The following is an 18,831-nucleotide window of genomic DNA, read 5'->3' on the forward strand; positions in this document are numbered from 1 at the left end:
GCAAGTCTAGATAACTAAACACACATTTAAAAGATTCATACTCGTTCATGTGTGTGATGGGGTGGTAGCCTAGACTTATATTTGTAATAATAACCACTTAAAATGTACGAGTTCCTATCCCTCGTCCGTATACACTGCTTAGTGACCGGGAGGTGACCTCCTGAAATACGAATTCAATTACTGTACTTGACATTGTTTACACTAACCTGTGCAATAACGTCTCTGTGTGTGTGTGTGTGTGTGTGTGTGTGTGTGTGTGTGTGTGTTACTGAACGCATTTCCAAATAAAACATGTTCGCGTCTCCTGGTTTGATGTGCGTTCTTGCTACAGCGGTTGTGTTTTGGGGTCCAGCGGTTAGAGAAAAGGGGGTTTGATACTTGTGTGTGTGTGTGTGACCCTGAGCAAGTCGCTTCACCTCCTTGTGCTCCGTCCTTCGGATGAGACGTCAAACAAACGAGCTCCTATTGGAAGTGACTCTGCAGCAGCAGCAGCAGCAGTTGAATGATGCAGAGTTCACCCCCCTAGTCTCTGTGAGTCGCTTTCGATAACACACAGCTCTGGAAGTTACTTCAGGGGTGTGTTGCCTGCCTGCCTGCCTGCATGAAAACCTGAGCGACTCGCAGAGGCGTGTTCTAAGAACACGGAGACAGTTCTGAGGTTCTGAGTTCCGGTTCTAAAAGGCTGCATTGTCTACCAGGTTCAGTCTGGGTATGGACAGCAGTGTGCAAATCTAGCACAACAGCTCCAGATGTGTCCTCGATCTCCCAAAGATTTTCAGCTCCAGCGGTTTGATTTCACAAGCACAGCAAATTGACTCTACAGAAGCAATGGCGTGTTCTAATACACGTGCGCACGGCTGTGCAAACCAATCACAACTGAATAACACGGACTGTTTCAGTGTGGTAAAAAACTGAGTTACACAGCGGTAGTTATTTTATTATTTTGAATACGCTGTTTAATAAGGAGTTTTAATGTCCATCTAAAACTAGTATTTTATAGTCAGTCAATTGTAATTTTCTGCATAACTTATCTGTGCCACAGTCTGCTGCAATAGACCAACAAAATAAAAAAAAAACACTTAACTACTGAATGTAATTTTTTATTATCAAAACAATAACAAATAATAATAATATTAATAATAAATAACAACAGAAGTCATCAGAACACGATGAAACAAACACCCATTCCAGCTTTCTGTCTGCCCGTCTGCCTCAGAGAACTGACATGAGATCGACTGAACACAGATAATCACAAAAGCGAAAGGGTTTCAGGAACTGAAGAAGAAGTAAAAAAAAAACCCAAACTGAACCACGAGAATTCAAAAGAATCGATCTCTGCAGGTGTTTAAAGGAGAGCCCCCCCCCCATGTCCGTCGGATCGGACTCCCCTCGTCCTGGAGGAGTGGGGGGGGGGGGGGGGGGGAGGGGGTCTAGGGGTAGGGGTAGGCGCGGTTCAGGACCACCTCCAGTCTCTCTGCCCCCTGCTGGCTGATGTCCAAAACAAACAGGAAGTGTTTATTAGCCAGAGCTGGTGCTGTAGCGATGAGGTCCTCTGGGGGAAATAAAAAAAAAAGAGGTTACAGAATTTTCATTATTATTATTCAATCAATCAGTCTTTATTTTATATAGCGGGTCTAGAGAGTTTATTTGAAGCGACGGTGGCAGCGTCATGCACTGAAGCTGGGAGGCTGTGTGGTCCAATGGTTAAAGAAACGGGCTTGTAACCAGGAGGTCCCCGGTTCAAATCCCACCTCAGCCACTGACTCCCTGTGTGTGACCCTGAGCAAGTCACTTCACCTCCTTGTGCTCCGTCTTTCGGGTGAGACGTAGTTGTAAGTGACTCTGCAGCTGATGCATAGTTCACACACCCTAGTCTCTGTAAGTCGCCTTGGATAAAGGCGTCTGCTAAATAAACAAATAATAATAATAATAAATAATAATAATAATAAAGCTCCAGAGAGTCGGGGGCTGTGATGCTGAACAAGCTCTCAGAGTGTGGAGGGCTTTGCTTGGGGATAACAAGCAAGCCAGAAGCTTGTTAATAGTTCAATAAGTTTTTTTTTCGTAGTTCTACAGGTAAAGGCAATTAAAAAAAAGGTACAAGGGACATATGCATCCCCACCACAAAAAAAAAAAATAAAAACTCTGTTTTGGTGCACGAAACTGGGTTTGAAATGTACTGAGAGGCTGGATCCAGATGGTCAGTTTCCTCCTCTTGAGTGAGAGACTCGAGTCGCTCTCAAAATGTATTTTTAAGAAGAAGGAACTGTTTGCAGAACAAGCGTTTGATTCCTTGTGATCCTGAAGGGGTTAAAACCTGTAGCTGTCCCTTACCTGGAGCTGGGGGGGGGTCTGGAGGGGGATGGGCCCCCGTGTGCCAACACAGACGCCAGGCTGTTCTCGTGAGGTACAGCGTGGGGGCCCGCGGGCATTGTGGGTAAAAAGACGGCATCAACAGCCAGGCGTTCATTCAAACCTGTAGAGGGCAGCAGAAAACGCAGGGTTTAGTCTCCCAGCAACATGAACCCCACTTCACGACCAGGATCTGGGGGCTCCAGATTTCCAATTCCATTCCCTTTTTAAAATCAACCCCCCCCAATTCCCATTTAATCAACCTCTATCAAAATTGAAAATCTGCAGTATTGTGTTAAAACGATTCTCACAGTGGCTGCAAGTTACTTTTAAAATTGAAGTCACCGTTCAACTGTTATTATAAAGTCTCCAAAAATATCCATTCCTTCAAAGCCGTTTGATCCATTCCGGGTTTTTGCAATAACGAGTTCAATGGTACAGACGGTCCTCAGCTTGTTGCCTAGACACACTGTGGGGCTGATCAAGCTGGTAGTAAAACCAGGAACGGGTGAAAGGGCTGTGAAAACGGGAGTCTTATTACCATGGCTGTGCCGCAGCGACTCCAGTCCGTCCGGATTTCATTCCAACTCAAGCTCTCAATTAGCATGAAATCGATCTAATTATTTTGTTCAATTGGATATATTTAATATGGTCTTTTAGTCTATTGTTTTTTCAAGATTCAATCAAGATACACTGCCTATAAAACATGAAGGAAAGTGTGTCCAATTCATAATTAAATAGTTAGGTGAATCAAAGTCAAATTGAGCGCTCGGGGTGGAACGAGAGCCCTCCAGGTGCCCCCTGCTGTACTGGGACTGATCCCATTGGTTTCTCTGGGGTCTCCTACCCAGGATCGTGACGCTGTAGCACCCGTGGTAGCTGCTGGCTGGGGAGAAGCTCTCCAGCTCTCGGGCTGGCTCAGGCAGGGTGTGCGAGAGGCAGGCAGGCTGCAGTCCGGCTGCTCTGGTCTGGACCTCCCATCGCGCGTGGTTGTATCTGCGGGGTACAGTTTCGGGGAGCACCCCCGCCCCCCCCAGCCTCTCCCCCTGCCAGCAGCGGCCGGACCAGGCCAGGGGTCTCGCTCCAGGGGGTGGGGAGAGGAGGGCTGGGTCTTCAGCCTGCATCTCCTGCTCTTCCTCATCGGAGCTCAGCTGAAACTCTGAGCAAATCTGCTCTATGATAAAGTCTGCAGAGCAAATAATTAATCAAAGTGGCTTGAAATGACGTGAAGTTTATTGAGACTCATCTGAAGCTTGTATTAATCTAGGAATGGGTGAAACTGCTGTGCAATAGGAGTCTTATTTCCAGCCCTGAAATACTAAAATAAAAAATTCAATGACTAACGTTTCCACTAGAAGTCTTTCTCAGTGTCTTCAATGTAAATTCAATGGCTAACGTTTCCACTAGAAGTCTTTCTCAGCATCTTCAGTGTAAATTCAATGACTAACGTTTCCACTAGAAGTCTTTCTCAGCGTCTTCAGTGTGAATTCAATGGCTAACGTTTCCACTAGAAGTCTTTCAATACTCAGTTTAGTGCCCCCGTTCACTACACAGGCTCAAACACGCAGTTTAGCAAACATGGATTTAAAACATGCTATCACCTGGTTCTATGCTGGGTTAAAGAAATCTCAGTTTGCAAGCCGTGCCTTCAGATTAGCTTGCGCTTCCTGGGAGAGCGAAACTATCCCCTCTCCTTCAGGGTCTGGTTATTGTGCTGTCTACACGAAGACTTTAGAAAAGTCTTTTGTCCCAAACCTGCCAGGCTGCAGCTTGCAGTGGATTGCCGCAGGCTCCTGTCTGCCTGTCTGCTCTGTGCTGGGCTGGATTTGAACTGGGAGGTCAGAGCGAGCCTGGAGAGAGAGAGAGAGAGAGAGAGAGAGAGAGAGAGAGAGAGAGAGAGAGGAGAGAGAGAGAGAGCGCGATAAAGAGGAGAGAGACAGAGAGAGAGAGAGAGAGAGAGAGGAGGAGAGAGGAGAAAGAGAGACAGAGAGAGAGGGGGGAGAGGAGAGAGAGAGAGAGAGGAGAGAGAGAGAGAGAGCGCGATAGAGAGAGAGGAGAGAGAGAGAGAGAGAGAGAGATTCCCAGATTATTATCAACATTTAAAATAAAAACCAAAAAAAATTAAAATAAAAAAAAACATTGCCTATTATTATTATTATTATTATTATTATTATTATTATTTATTCCTTATCCAGGGCGACTTACAATTGTTACAAGATATCACATTATTTTTTACATACAATTACCCATTTATACAGTTGGGTTTTTACTGGAGCAATCTAGGTAAAGTAAGGGTACAGCAGCAGTGTGCCCCCCCACCTGGGATTGAACCCACGACCCTCCGGTCAGGAGTCCAGAGCCCTGACCACTATTCCACACTGCTGCCTAGCACAGAGGATGGAAGAACAAGCACAGCTCCAGGACATACCCACGCTCACCTTTTCCGGGGTGTCTCGGTTTTTCTCCTACACTTTCCCAGTGGCCTCTTCCTGGGGCTCCTCCTGGGAGGGCTCTGCTTGGGAGTGCTGCTGGAAAACAAGGAGACGCTGCCGGTTTACCTACGAGACACACACCTGAGCCTGTTACCTGTACACACTGTGGGACTAATCAAGCTTGATAAGAGAGCTTCAGTGTTTAATCAATGCAATTAACGAGTCATTCAGCAGACGCTTTTATCCAAAGCGACTCAGAGACTAGGGGGGTGAACTCTGCATCATCAACAACTGCTGCTGCTGCTGCTGCAGAGTCACTTCCAATAGGAGCTCGTTTGTTTTATGTCTCATCCGAAGGACTGAGCACAAGGAGGTTCAGTGACTTGCTCAGGGTCACACACACACACAGGGAGTCAGTGAGCCGGGATTTGAGGTATCGAGCCCCTTGGACCAGCGAGCCTTTATACTATAATAATTTTATTTACAAACACAAAACGGGAATCAGGGCTGGAAATAAGACTCCCAGTGCTTAGCGGTTTTGATCCATTCCTGGTTTTACTGTGAGTTTAATAAAGCCACACACCTGAGCTTGTTACCTGTACACACTGTGTGGCTAAATCAAGCTCGCAGTAAAACCTGGAAGGAATGGGTGAAACTGCTATGCAACAGGAGTCTTATTCCCAGCCCTGCAATGGCTCTGTGCAGAGATACACTGCGGGTTAGAACAGGAGCCTTATGAGAGTTTGCAGGAAAGGAGAGGAGAGGAGAGGAGAGGAGAGGAAAGGAAATGAAAGGAGAGGGATTGCACTTACCTGATCCGGAGGTAGCGAGGAGAGAACGGGATTTCTGGAGAGCCGACTGGACTGCAGTGGGGTTCGAGAGACGCCGAGTCGAGGGAGGAAGCAGAAGAGTAATGACGAGTGGAGCACTCTGCCTGAACAGCACAGACCGGAGAGAGCAGGGAGTTACTGTTGAGTTCTTTAGAAAGACCCTTCGATCCAAAGCGACTCACAGAGACTAGGGGGGGTGAGCTATGCATCATCAACAACTGCTGCTGCTGCTGCTGCTGCAGAGTCACTTCCAATAGGAGTTCGTTTGTTTGACGTCTCATCCGAAGGACGGAGCACAAGGAGGTTCAGTGACTTGCTCAGGGTCACACACACACACAGAGAGTCAGTGAGCCAGTGAGCCAGGATTTGAACCTGCTGGTATCAAGACCCCTTTTTCTCTAACCACTGGGACCAGCAAGTTACTGAGTGCAACATAAACAGCAATGCAGACCACCAACATTAAAAAAAAATCAGGACCACGTTCCTTTAAGAGACTTTTGGCTCCAGAACTTGAAAAATATTTGTTACACCCACGTTTACAATACAGGAGGGTTTGCTCCAAACTTAACACAGGGAATGAGGACCCTGAAACTCTCTTTGTTTGCAGATTTACCCCCCATCAGATCTGGACTGCCTCCAGCGATTCCACGATGTCTTCCTCTCTTACCAGTCCTGCTCTGGAGGTGCTGAGCCGCCCCTGCTCCCCCTGCCTCTCCCCCGGTTGACAGTAGCGCGCCGCGATGATGGATCCCTGGACGGTGAAGCGTCTGTGCTCCCTGTACTGCAGCCTGCCCACCTCCGCCCTCAGCTCCTCCATACTCAACAAGAAGGGGTTCCCTAGCAGAGCCAGGGAGAGATCTTTCAGCAGACTTAAAGCGACTTTATTATTTATTATTATTATTATTTATTATTATTATTTATTTCTTAGCAGACGCCCTTATCCAGGGCGACTTACAATTGTTACAAGATATCACATTATTTTTTACATACAATTACCCATTTATACAGTTGGGTTTTTACTGGAGCAATCTAGGTAAAGTACCTTGCTCAAGGGTACAGCAGCAGCAGCAGCAGCAGCAGCAGCAGCAGCAGCAGCAGCAGGGCCCCCCCCCCCCCCCCCCCCCCCACCTGGGATTGAACCCACGACCCTCCGGTCAAGAGTCCAGAGCCCTAACCACTAATCCACACTGCTGCCCTTAGAGACTAGGAGGGTGAACTCTGCATCATCAACAACTGCTGCTGCTGCTGCTGCTGCAGAGTCACTTCCAATAGGAGCTTGTTTGTTTGACGTCTGAAGGACAGAGCACAAGGAGGTGAAGTGATTCGCTCAGGGTCTCACACACACACACACACACACACACACACACACACACACACAGGGAGTCAGTGGCTGAGCCAGGATTTGAACCTCCTGGTATCGAGACCCTTTCTTTAACCACTGGACCAACCAAGCCGTAGATGTGAAACTGCAAAATGATTGCACTTTCACGACAAAATAAAGAAATAAGCAAATCCAAAAATGAAAATCACCCCCCTTACCCTTCCTCTCCCCTAGATAGTGTTTGATGTTGGTGGGGAGGGGCGGGAAGCTGAAATATCCACCAACGGCAGCCGTGCTCATCTCCGTCTCTTCACTCAGAGTGTGGACCCAGGCGATGAACCGCTGGACCAGAGGCAGGGTCGTGTACGATCGGCCCCTGTGCTGCCCTGCAGGAGCGAGAGCACAAACCCAGGGTCATCATCATCATCCACGCCGTTACAGAGTGCAGAACCGAACACTCGAGCACCGAGCCGAGAAACAAACCAGACAGCTGAGCAGTCTAGCACACTACCACTTCAAAAGCATAGAGAGAGAGAGAGAGAGAGAGAGATAGAGAGAGACAGATAGAGCGAAAGATAGAGATACAGAGAGAGAGAGAGAGAGAGAGAGAGAGAGAGAGAGACAGAGAGAGAGAGATAGAGATACAGAGAGAGAGAGAGAGAGAGAGAGAGAGAGAGAGAGATAGATAGATAGAGAGAGAGACAGAGATAGAGAGACAGAGAGATAGAGAGAGCGAGATAGAGAGAGCGAAAGATAGAGATACAGAGAGAGAGAGAGAGAGATAGAGAGACAGACAGAGAGATAGAGAGAGAGAGAGATACAGAGAGACAGAGAGAGAGACAGAGAGAGAGATAGAGAGAGACAGAGAGAGAGAGAGAGACAGAGAGAGAGATAGAGAGAGAGAGAGCGAAAGATAGAGATACAGAGAGAGAGAGAGAGAGAGATAGAGAGACAGACAGAGAGATAGAGAGAGAGATAGAGATACAGAGAGAGAGATAGAGATAGAGAGAGAGAGACAGAGAGAGATAGATAGATAGATAGATAGATAGATATAGACATCAGATTTAAAGAGAAATAAATGTGTTGGTTGCCATGGCATCAAATGCCTATAAATACCTCCACTGTTTTCAAACACACTTTCCCTTGACAAAGGTGTGTTAAACATACTGAAACATTGGTAAGCTGGCTCTTACAAAAACACACACATTATTATTATTATTATTTTTATTATTATTATTATTATTATTATTATTATTATTATTATTATTTTTTATTTCTTAGCAGACGCTCTTATCCAGGGTGACTTACAGTCGTAAACAAAAATACATTTCAAGAATCACAGCACAAGTATTAATATATATAATCTCACACACACACACACACACACACACACACACACAGGCTAAAAAAGTTTTTCATCACCCTATAGAAATCAACTAATTTACCTTTCTGAAGTCAAATGAAACCTGCTGAATAATGTTACCTTGTTAACATATTGAATTAATAAAAAAAAAAAAGACAAATTGAAAAACGCAACATTTTGAAATCTAACCTGAATAAAAACACATACTGTACCGCTTAGTCCCGAGACAGAAACCTTATTTTCAGAGGATAAAACGAAGAGACTGTTCATTCAAATGAAATCCGCTCACCGTGACCGTAGACCTGGCTGTGTCTGGTGCTGGTCAGGTACTGGTATGAAGGAGCACCCCCCTGCTGGCTCCCAGTGCTCGCTAGCTGGCTGTTTGTGCACACGACTATGAACACTGTAACAACAGAGAACATGCACAGCACGACTTTACACGGGATCTCACAGCGCAGGGTCAGAAGAACACAAGAAAGCTTCCAAACGAGAGGAGGCCCCATTCGGCCCATCTTGCTCGTTTGGTTGTTAGTAGCTTATTGATCCCAGAATCTCATCAAGCAGCTTCTTGAAGGATCCCAGGGTGTCAGCTTCAACAACATTACTGACCCTCACAATTCTCTGTGTAAAAAAAGTGCCTCCTATTTTCTGTTCTGAATGCCCCTTTATCTCATCTCCATTTGTGACCCCTGGTCCTTGTTTCTATTTTCAGGTCAAAAAAGTACCCTGGGTCGACACTGTCAATACCTTTGAGGATTTTGAATGCTTGAATCAGATCGCTGCGTAGTCTTCTTTGTTCAGGACTGAATAGATTCAATTCTTTGAGCCTGTCTGCATACGACATGCCTTTTAAAACCCGGGATAATCCTGGTCGCTCTTCTTTGCACTCTTTCTAGAGCAGCAATAGAAACGAGATGAGAAATGAGACTCCTGCTGCACAGTGGTTTGATCCATTCCTGGTTTTACAATACAACGCAGCTGAGCTTGTTAGCTAGACACACTGTGTGGGGCTGATCAAGCTGGTAGTAAAACCTGGAACGGGTGACACTGCTGTGCAACAGGAGTCTTATTTTCATCCCTGGAAACATCAGAACCGAATTGGTGGAAAAAAAAAAAAATGAAAATAAACGCCTCCTCTGTGCTTTACAATGCTAGCCTACACTTCGGACTCTGCTGCGATTTTACCAAGGGGAAAACTTTTAGAAGGGTTAGTTTATAAGGGTTTGTTTCTTAGCTGTATCACACCGCTGTGCTTTGCAATGCTTAACTGCACGTTGCTGTGCTTTGACGAGGAGACGCTTCTATAAAGGGAGCCCCAGGTGGGACACTTACTCGGACGGAGGCGCGCGTGGGTCTCTGGCTGGGAGGTGGAGTGGAGCTTGAGGAGAATCGGGCCGGCCCCTGTCCCGTCATCGAGCTGCAGCCAGCGGTACACCGAAAACTCCTCCCCGCCCCCTCCTGCGGAGAGAGGAAGGGGAGGGGGAGAGGTCACAGGGGGTCACTCACATACACCCGATGTCTGCGGTCAGCTCGATGCAGATTAGCGAATGACCGGTTCCTGTGACGCTGCACTGACCTTTCTTCCTGGTTCGCTCGGGCCGCCCCACGAACCTCACCAGGCCGATGAAGTCGCAGACGGTACCGTCGGGACAGGAAGCGAGCGCCGCCCTGAACACAGAGGGAAACGAAGACATCTGAAAAGGAGTTCCTGCGCTCCCCCTGGCCAGCCCGTTAGGAAACTTTACCATGGGATTTTTTTGCAGGTTATACTTTCCATTGAACAGAATCTACCCTGGTTTGTCATGTTTATGAATATGCTTTACCACACCTCTCTGTGCTTTACAATGCTTCCCTATGCTTTACCATACCTCTCTGTGCTTTACAATGCTTCCCTATGCTTTACCAGACCTCTCTGTGCTTTACAATGCTTCCCTATGCTTTACCATACCTCTCTGTGCTTTACAATGCTTCCCTATGCTTTACCAGACCTCTCTGTGCTTTACAATGCTTCCCTATGCTTTACCATACCTCTCTGTGCTTTACAATGCTTCCCTATGCTTTACCACACCTCTCTGTGCTTTACAATGCTTCCCTATGCTTTACCATACCTCTCTGTGCTTTACAATGCTTCCCTATGCTTTACCAGACCTCTCTGTGCTTTACAATGCTTCCCTATGCTTTACCAGACCTCTCTGTGCTTTACAATGCTTCCCTATGCTTTACCACACCTCTCTGTGCTTTACAATGCTTCCCTATGCTTTACCAGACCTCTCTGTGCTTTACAATGCTTCCCTATGCTTTACCAGACCTCTCTGTGCTTTACAATGCTTCCCTATGCTTTACCAGACCTCTCTGTGCTTTACAATGCTTCCCTATGCTTTACCAGACCTCTCTGTGCTTTACAATGCTTCCCTATGCTTTACCACACCTCTCTGTGCTTTACAATGCTTCCCTATGCTTTACCATGCTGTCACTGTGCTTCATCACACTTCGCTGTGCTTTTAGCTGCAGGAAGCAACTGAAACCTTTGAACTCCCCCCCCCCCCCCACACTCTCACACAGGAATGGAACAAAGACTTGCATAGCACTTTTGATTCGTTCCAGGTTTCACTACAAGACACGCCTCCCTGAGCCTGGTACCAACACACACAGGGGGCTAATCAAGCTGGCAGTCATAAAACCCGGATCGGGAGCAAACCGCTGTGCAGCAGGAGTCTTATTTCCTTCCCCTGAGACAGCAAGCGGTGCATTTGAAGCCTGGTCTTGCTGCGTCAGCCTGGGCGGAGCCTCGATCGCGGGTTTACCTGGTCAGGAAGCTGAAGGTCAGGGAGGGCAGCCTCCAGCCTCTCTGCACAGATCTCTCCGGGACGACGCGGATGATGGCAGCGGGGTTTCGTGAATTGAGACTGATCTCTGCAGAGAGAAGCGGGGGAATTTCAATTTTCAGCTCAGTAACCAGCGATGTAGAAACAACAGGCTCTCATGATGGGTGAAAATGTCAGACCGCTTTGTGCTTTAAAATGAGGAAAACAACTTCTATAAAAACAGTCTTGTGTGTTTTACCATGTGTGGTTCTGTGTTCCGGTACCTATGTGTTGCTGGTCCTGGTCCTGGTCCTGGCTCTCCCGACCCTCTCCCAGTCTCCTGGAGTAGCTTTCCTTCACCCTGTAGTCCCAGAGCTGCAGAACCATCCCCGGGTCCAAACAGCGGTACCACCGGAGACACAGCGAGTTCCACAGGATCACAGAGGCAGCGCCCGACCCATCAGCCACCTCCAACTCTGCCTGGCAACGCAAACCACACATTATAGAAAAGAAAGGAACTATTCAGTCTTAAAAAAAAAAAGAAAAATCTCTCATGCAAGGATACCAACCTTGCAGATGGTATAGTTTAACCCTGTACTTTAGAGTACTGTAATCTGTCAGAAGTGTTATTTAATCTGTAGTATGTGAAATGTTTCTTTTGAGATAGATGTATAGATAGATAGATGAAAAAAAACTCCTGTTGCATAGCAGTGTCGCCCCTTCCAGGTTTTACTATGAGCTTGATTAGCCTCAGTGTGTCTAGGTAACAAGCTCAGGTGTGTCTCAAGCTCATAATGAAACCAGGAGTGGATCAAACCGCTTTGCAACGGGAGCCTCATTTCCATCCCTGCCTGCATGGATTACTATCGAGCTGAGAGAGACCCCAATGAGCGGACACCGGGTCCTCTCAACGCAGTCGCTGTCACGCACACACACAGATCTGTCGGCTAACCTGGTAAGGGCACTCGTTTGTCCGGTCCTCCTTTCCAAAATGGCACAGCCGGGATTTTTTGAGCACTCGGACAGCAAGCGGGCCGAGTTTACCCTTGGACTTCTTAATGAAGGAGGCCTTCACCTGCTGCAGAGTGACGAACTGCGTACCTGTGCGCAACAAGAGGGACATCAGCCACTGTGTGTACAGGTAGCAAGCTCAGGTGTGTCATTATTATTATTATTATTATTATTATTATTATTATTATTATTATTATTATTATTAATAAACTCCTAGCGAAACCAGGAATGGATCAAACAGCTATGCAATAGGCAGCAGTGTTAGTGGTCAGGGCTCTGGACTCTTGACCGGAGGGTTGTGGGTTCAATCCCCAGTGAGGGACACTGCTGCTGTACCCTTGAGCAAGGTACTTTACCTTGATTGCTCCAGTAAAAACCCAACTGTATAAATGGGTAATTGTATGTAAAAATAATGTGATATCTTGTAACAATTGGAAGTCGCCCTGGATAAGGGCATCTGCCAAGAAATAAATAATAATAATAATAATAATAATAATACTCACTTATAAAATTGTTTTTTGTTTTTTTTTAAATTGTATGTAAACACGATCTATGCACGTCTGTAAAGCAGGTGTATGTTATGAATGACTGTGCAGGGATGGGAATTTGCATAGCGGTTTGAACCATTCCTGGTTTCACTGTGAATCTGACACACCTGAGCGTGTCACCTAAACACTGTGGCTAATCAAGCTTGTATTACAAAAACCCGGAGCGGATGAAACTGCTATGCAACGGGAGTCTTAACTCAAACCCTGCCATTCGTTTACCTTCTTCGTCGGCGTCGTTTTCAGAGTGGTGGTCCGGCGACTCGGCTCTGCGAGCTGGACTCTCCCAAGCGTCTCCAAAATAATCGTCGCAGTCCCACAGAGGCAAATAACAAGCCCTCCGTGCCAGCGACGGAGCAACCGCCGCTTCACCGCCCCCGTCTGACCTGCCGAACCAAGGCAGGGACTGCAAATTTAGCCCCCGGAGTCGTTGAAAAGCTGGGCCCCCGGTCTCCAAACCCAGAACCTGAAATGTTCGGCAGCGCCCCCCGAGCCGAGCCTCGTCGAACTCGACGGCGAACTGGACGTCGTACAACTCGGAACCGCACCTCAGCGCGTTGTTCTGGAGCAGCGGGTTCAGGTTCGGGTGCAGCGAGACCCGGACTCTGCAGTCGCCGTCGCTCAGGGTCGCGTCGTAGAGAAAACCGTGAGGCGCGGACACCGGCGAGAAATGACACTGCGAGGCCGGGTCGGTCTTATACCGGTCCAGGGCGATCAAATATAACGGTTCCTTGCACGTCCTGCGGTACCGGGCGGCAGAAAACACCGAGCCGTCCCTCGGAGAAAGCGCTCTTTGTAGGACGCAGCCGCCGCGGCTGCGAGGCGACCGCGACGCCATTTTAACATATTTTTTGTTGTTGTTTTTTTTTTTTTTTTTTTTTTTTTTAAATCTTGCTGCAAAGTGACGTCACTGTGGTGGGCGGGTCAGTGGGAGGAGACAGTGAGCGACGCGTTATAACGCGTTACGTGGCATTGTGTTTATTTGATGTCACACTGCTTTGTAAAATAATAATAATAATAATAATAATTAATAATAATTAATATTTTATTTTAATCTTCTCTTTATTGATCTTGCGGTGTGGAGTAGTGGTTAGGGGCTCTGGACTCTTGACCGGAGGGTCGTGGGTTCAATCCCAGGTGGGGGACACTGCTGCTGTACCCTTGAGCAAGGTACTTTACCTAGATTGCTCCAGTAAAAACCCAACTGTATAAATGGGGAATTGTATGTAAAAATAATGTGATATCTTGTAACAATTGTAAGTCGCCCTGGATAAGGGCGTCTGCTAAGAAATAAATAATAATATTTATTATCATCATCAATTAAGTGTAGGGTAGGTAAGGAAAATGTAAATTAGGGCAGCTGGCTCTTTGAGCTAAAATATATGTTGCAATGTGGTTGTTTTATTAATGTTTTGCCTTGCTGAAGGATATCTTTATTAAAGTAACATTTTACTTTGTTCTGTGTTATTACATTGTTTCCTATAAAAAATGATAAAGTTGTTGTTTTCAGTAACTAAATGCGTGTGCGTGTGCGTGTGCGTGCGTGTGAGTGTATCTATATATAACATTTGAAAAAGGAAAACTGCTGTGTGATGACGTCATGATGACTTAAGAATAGAATGTTAAAACCAACAGGTTCCAAAGTGTTGTGTTGACTTTTGAAGACTTTTGTCCGAAACGTCATGACACCGAAAATAATACAGCACCCGAGATAATAATAACACAGCTGTTTCCATGGTTACCAATCCACTTCAGTTAGAATCTGTCTAAAAAAAATCAAATTCAGATTCCGTTTCTTGTTTTATAGCGTAAATATATGTGAATTGTTCCACTAAAAGTAAGCCTACGTTATTTTCCCCTTGTCTCAAATGATCTGGGTTCTATTGTACACGCTGGGGTTGTGCGCCCTGTCCGGTGAGACAGACGGCTGCGTGTTCTGCGGGTTGCGGTTCAAAATGATTCAGAACCGTTTCACTGAACTGTGCGAGGAATATAAATCAAAATACCGGACTCCGAACTGCAGTAAATACACGACATCGAGCCACTTCAATGCGTTCGGCCTCGGTAAGCGTGTGTGTGTCGCTTTAAATATGGATTTATATAGTTTTATATTATAGCAGTCGGTTTATATTGTTGACGTTGTTAGTATTGTTATATCTTAATTGTACACTCGCATAATGTGATTTATTTTGGTGAAATAAACGATAATACATTTTTTATGCAATTTATTATATATATATATATATATAGAGAGAGAGAGAGAGAGAGAGAGAGAGAGAGAGAGATAGCATTTATTGATATTTATTGTAGTATTTGAAAATAATACACACACACACACACACACACACACACACACACACACACACATATATATATATATATATATATATATATATATATATATATATATATATATATAAGTTAATAAATCAAAATCTTCTTTCTTTTTTTCAGAAGAGGACAAAGTGACTCTGGTAACTGAGCGAGTGCACCGCGTGTTCCGAATCTTCGGTACTATTACGTCATGGCTCTAAAAACTTCATAATAAACCAGATGACATCATCAACACAACTCAGACCTTAAGACCCGCGCTCCTCTGCATTCGTGGCTATATAACTTTTAATCTTTTCCAATGGCTGTTTATACAGATTCTAAATCATGTAATTTTGGCAATTTTAACTCAACTCGAATATCAAACACTGAGCAGCTGGCGTTTTTATGAAATCACAAGACTTGAGCTCAGAGAGAGAGAGAGAGAGAGAGAGAGAGAGAGAGAGAGAGAGAGAGAGAGAGAGAGAGAGAGAGAGAGAGAGAGAGAGAGACAGAGACAGAGAGGGAGAGAGAGAGAGAGAGAGAGAGAGAGAGAGAGAGATTGATTTACAATATACCGAATTACATAAATACAGCTTGTGTTCTGATGTTTTTTTTCAAAGAAAAATCAATTTGGCGCTTAATTAGTTTATTATGAGTTTATTATTATTATTATTATTATTATTATTATTATTATTATTATTATTATTATTATATTTTGCTCTCAATAGAGTTAAATGAAACCGTGGGGGACCTGCCTAAGTTCTGGAACTGGATTTTTGAATCCAAGCTTCCCGAGTATACAAGGGAAGGTAAGGATGTCATATTCAATCTCGTCTGTTACATCTGCCATTGACGAATAAAAATTTTAAAAAAACTTGATGAAACCCGCCCACATCTCTACGTCACACTTACACGTTAGCATCTCGCCAGAGAAGCGCTTCACCGGAGTGTACGACTGTTTATCCTTAACATTGTGAACCGATAACGTTACTAGCATGAGTTACTGAGAGTTTCACTGTCTCAAGATAACTCTGTCGTCATTGTAGAACACACGGCTGGACGATGAACAAAGTAATATGTATGAAATTAAATCCTGATGCGACTGATGCATCCTGATCACTGTCACTGTTATCTGCTCCGTTATTGAATCGGATTTTGTCACACTTGTACTTGCTTGAACCAAAGTCATTGTATTTATCTTGCTCTTAATTGTATTATTACTTGTACTGTGATTCTTGAAATGTATTTAAGGGCGTCTGCTAAGAAATAAATTATATATATAAAATATATTCGATGTGATAGAAAGGGATAGAAAGGGATTGTGACATTATGACTTCTGATTTGAAAATGAATGTTCTGTTAATATATATATATATATTGATAGATAGATAGATAGATAGATAGATAGATAGATAGATAGATAGATAGATAGATAGATAGATATAGATATAATATGTATTTTTTCTTTACAGTTCTGTGCCCCCCACATTGCAGTAAGTAAGGCTTTTTCAATATTGTAATCTCTTCTGTAAAATTAATTAATTAATTAATTAATTAATTAATTAATTAATTAATTAATAACAGTTTGACGCATGGAACCATTGGGACAGGCTGCCTTACAGAGCTGTTGGAGCAGAGACTCTCGGATCCTTCCAGAACAGACTGGATCCCGTCCTGAACGATACTGTAGAACCGAGGGAGAACGAGGGGTCTCGATACCAGGAGGTTCAAATCCCGGCTCAGCCACTGACTCCCTGTGCGTGTGTGTGCGTGCGTGTGTGTGTGTGTGTGTGTGTGTGTGTGTGTGTGTGTGTGTGTGCGTGTGTGTGTGCGTGTGACCCTGAGCGAGTCACTGAACCTCCTTGTGCTCCGTCCTGCGAATGAGACGTAAAACAAACGAGCTCCTATTGGAAGTGACTCTGCAGCAGCAGCAGCAGTTGTTGATGATGCAGAGTTCACCCCCCTAGTCTCTGTGAGTCGCTTTGGATAAAAGCGTCTGCTAAATAAACTCTCTATGACCACAATACACGCTTTGTGATGGTGGTCCGCTATGAAAGGCGCTATATAAAATAAAGATTGATTGATTGATTGACTGATTGACAATAAGACCTTTAGCTAGCTGCTTGGAGGAAGGGCGGTCAGTGTAGACATGGATTCCCAGCGGTTTCGTTTCTTGTGTTCTGAGATCTGTTTGATGTTTGTCAAGAGGGCGGGGCGGAGGCTGTGAACTGCACCACGTGTGAGAAGAAGAAACTGGACTGCTGGACGTACAAGAAATGCTACCCAGGTACTTGTGAAACCAGGCCAGCCGCATTGAGCCACACCTCCTGTCCGTACCTGCCTGCATGCAAACCTCAGTGACTCGCAGAGGCGTGTTCTAAGAACACGGAGACAGTTCCGAGGTTCTGAGTTCCGGTTCTAAAAGGCTGCATTGTCTACCAGGTTCAGTCTGGGTATGGACAGCAGTGTGCAAATCTAGCACAACAGCTCCAGATGTGTCATTGATCTCATTTATAGACCTGCCTGCGTGAAAACACCTAGTTTCTCTTTGTTTTGATGAACAGACAGGCTGGATTTGGCTGAAACTCTTTTAGTGATTGCGTACTGCAGCGCTGGATTCATCTGCCTTGGCTTGATCACGTGTGGCTTTGAGTAAGTAAGGCTGGCTTTGACACAATGCAGGGGGGGGGGGGGGGGGGGGTGTCCGGTGGTTAAAGAAAGGGGCTCGGTACCAGGAGGTTCCCATTTCAGATCCCAGCTGTGTGACCCTGAGCAAGTCACTTAATCTCCCGTCCTTCAGATGAGACGCAAAACAAACGAGCTCCTATTGGAAGAGACTCTGCAGCAGCAGCAGCAGCAGTTGTTGATGATGCAGAGTTCACCCCCCCCCCCCCCTAGTCTCTGTGAGTCGCGTCTGCTAAATGACTCATTAATTATGAGAATGCACACTTGGAAAAAGTGAATGAAGCAAAGGCAGTCAGATAGTTTCAACACAGTGTGGTTTAGACAGTAACATGTTACTTGTAATCAGATTAATTTGGAGTAATCAGACTACTTTTCAGCACCAAGTCATGAGATTACTAAAATAAAGTTTCTCTGTTCGTTTCAGGTACAGGAAATACAAATAAGGAGGCTGTGTATTGAATAAAATGAGAGTATTCTGCTTGATGGAGTCTGCATTCAATTCAATATTACTGTTGGTAAACTAATAACTGGTGGTGATCATTATAGGTAGCGTTTGCCCAAAAGGGAGGGTAACAATTTGACATTAAACATAGTAGAGGCACAATATTATTTATTTGTTAGCAGACGCCCTTATCCAGGGCGACTTACAATTGTTACAAGATATCACATTATTTTTACAGACAGTTACCCATTTATACAGTTGGTTTTTTTTACTGGAGCAATCTAGGTAAAGTACCTTGCTCAAGGGTACAGCAGCAATGTCCCCCACCTGGGATTGAACCCACGACCCTCCAGGTCAAGAGTCCAGAGCCCTAACCACTACTCCACACTGCTGTAAACACATGCTGTTTATTCTTATATGGTTCAGCACCCCGGTCCGGTTAGTACAGGACATGAACCAAATATAACGTGCAAGGGTTGACTGGCAAAAGTACACAAAAGTTTTTGAGCCAAAAGTCCAGATGACATCACAATGCAACGTCGTGACGCCACAGCCCGCGTTGGCGCGCCTGTCACAAACAAGTCAGGCGCCGGGAAGGGTATAAAAAAGCGGTCGCCTTTAGTTTATTTTTTCAAAACGCTGGAAAAATTAAAAATGGCCAAGTCTAGGAAACGCGCCGCCCGCAAAGCTCAGAGGAAAAGACACTTCAAGAGGAAAACGGTGAATACCGAAC

General features: G+C 45.2%; 1 protein-coding gene across 3 annotated transcripts; it reads right to left on the reverse strand.

The window, feature by feature from the left end:
- Window positions 1–1,084: 1,084 nt before the first annotated feature.
- On the reverse strand, window positions 1,085–13,523 carry LOC117404497 (RPA-related protein RADX). Of its 3 annotated transcripts, none has more exons than XM_059019018.1 (15): window positions 12,881–13,523; window positions 12,055–12,203; window positions 11,387–11,582; window positions 11,103–11,211; window positions 9,875–9,966; window positions 9,631–9,756; window positions 8,588–8,701; window positions 7,154–7,321; window positions 6,282–6,451; window positions 5,597–5,718; window positions 4,791–4,877; window positions 4,108–4,202; window positions 3,200–3,538; window positions 2,335–2,476; window positions 1,085–1,552 (listed from the first exon to the last, which is right to left on the reverse strand). In XM_059019018.1, the coding sequence occupies exons 1-15, from the start codon at window positions 13,494–13,496 to the stop codon at window positions 1,519–1,521; spliced, it is 2,559 nt and encodes an 852-aa protein (XP_058875001.1). In that variant the 5' UTR covers window positions 13,497–13,523; the 3' UTR covers window positions 1,085–1,518. The 3 variants fall into 3 exon arrangements, 2 of the variants coding, with proteins under 2 accessions (XP_058875001.1, XP_058875000.1); XM_059019017.1 differs by having other exon boundaries at window positions 4,791–4,880; window positions 12,881–13,522; XR_009322274.1 differs by lacking the exons at window positions 1,085–1,552; window positions 2,335–2,476 and having other exon boundaries at window positions 3,408–3,538; window positions 3,954–4,202; window positions 4,791–4,880.
- Between the last annotated feature and the right edge of the window lie 5,308 nt (window positions 13,524–18,831).

The sequence above is a fragment of the Acipenser ruthenus genome, unplaced genomic scaffold (assembly GCF_902713425.1).
Source record: "Acipenser ruthenus unplaced genomic scaffold, fAciRut3.2 maternal haplotype, whole genome shotgun sequence".
Lineage (NCBI taxonomy): Eukaryota > Metazoa > Chordata > Actinopteri > Acipenseriformes > Acipenseridae > Acipenser > Acipenser ruthenus.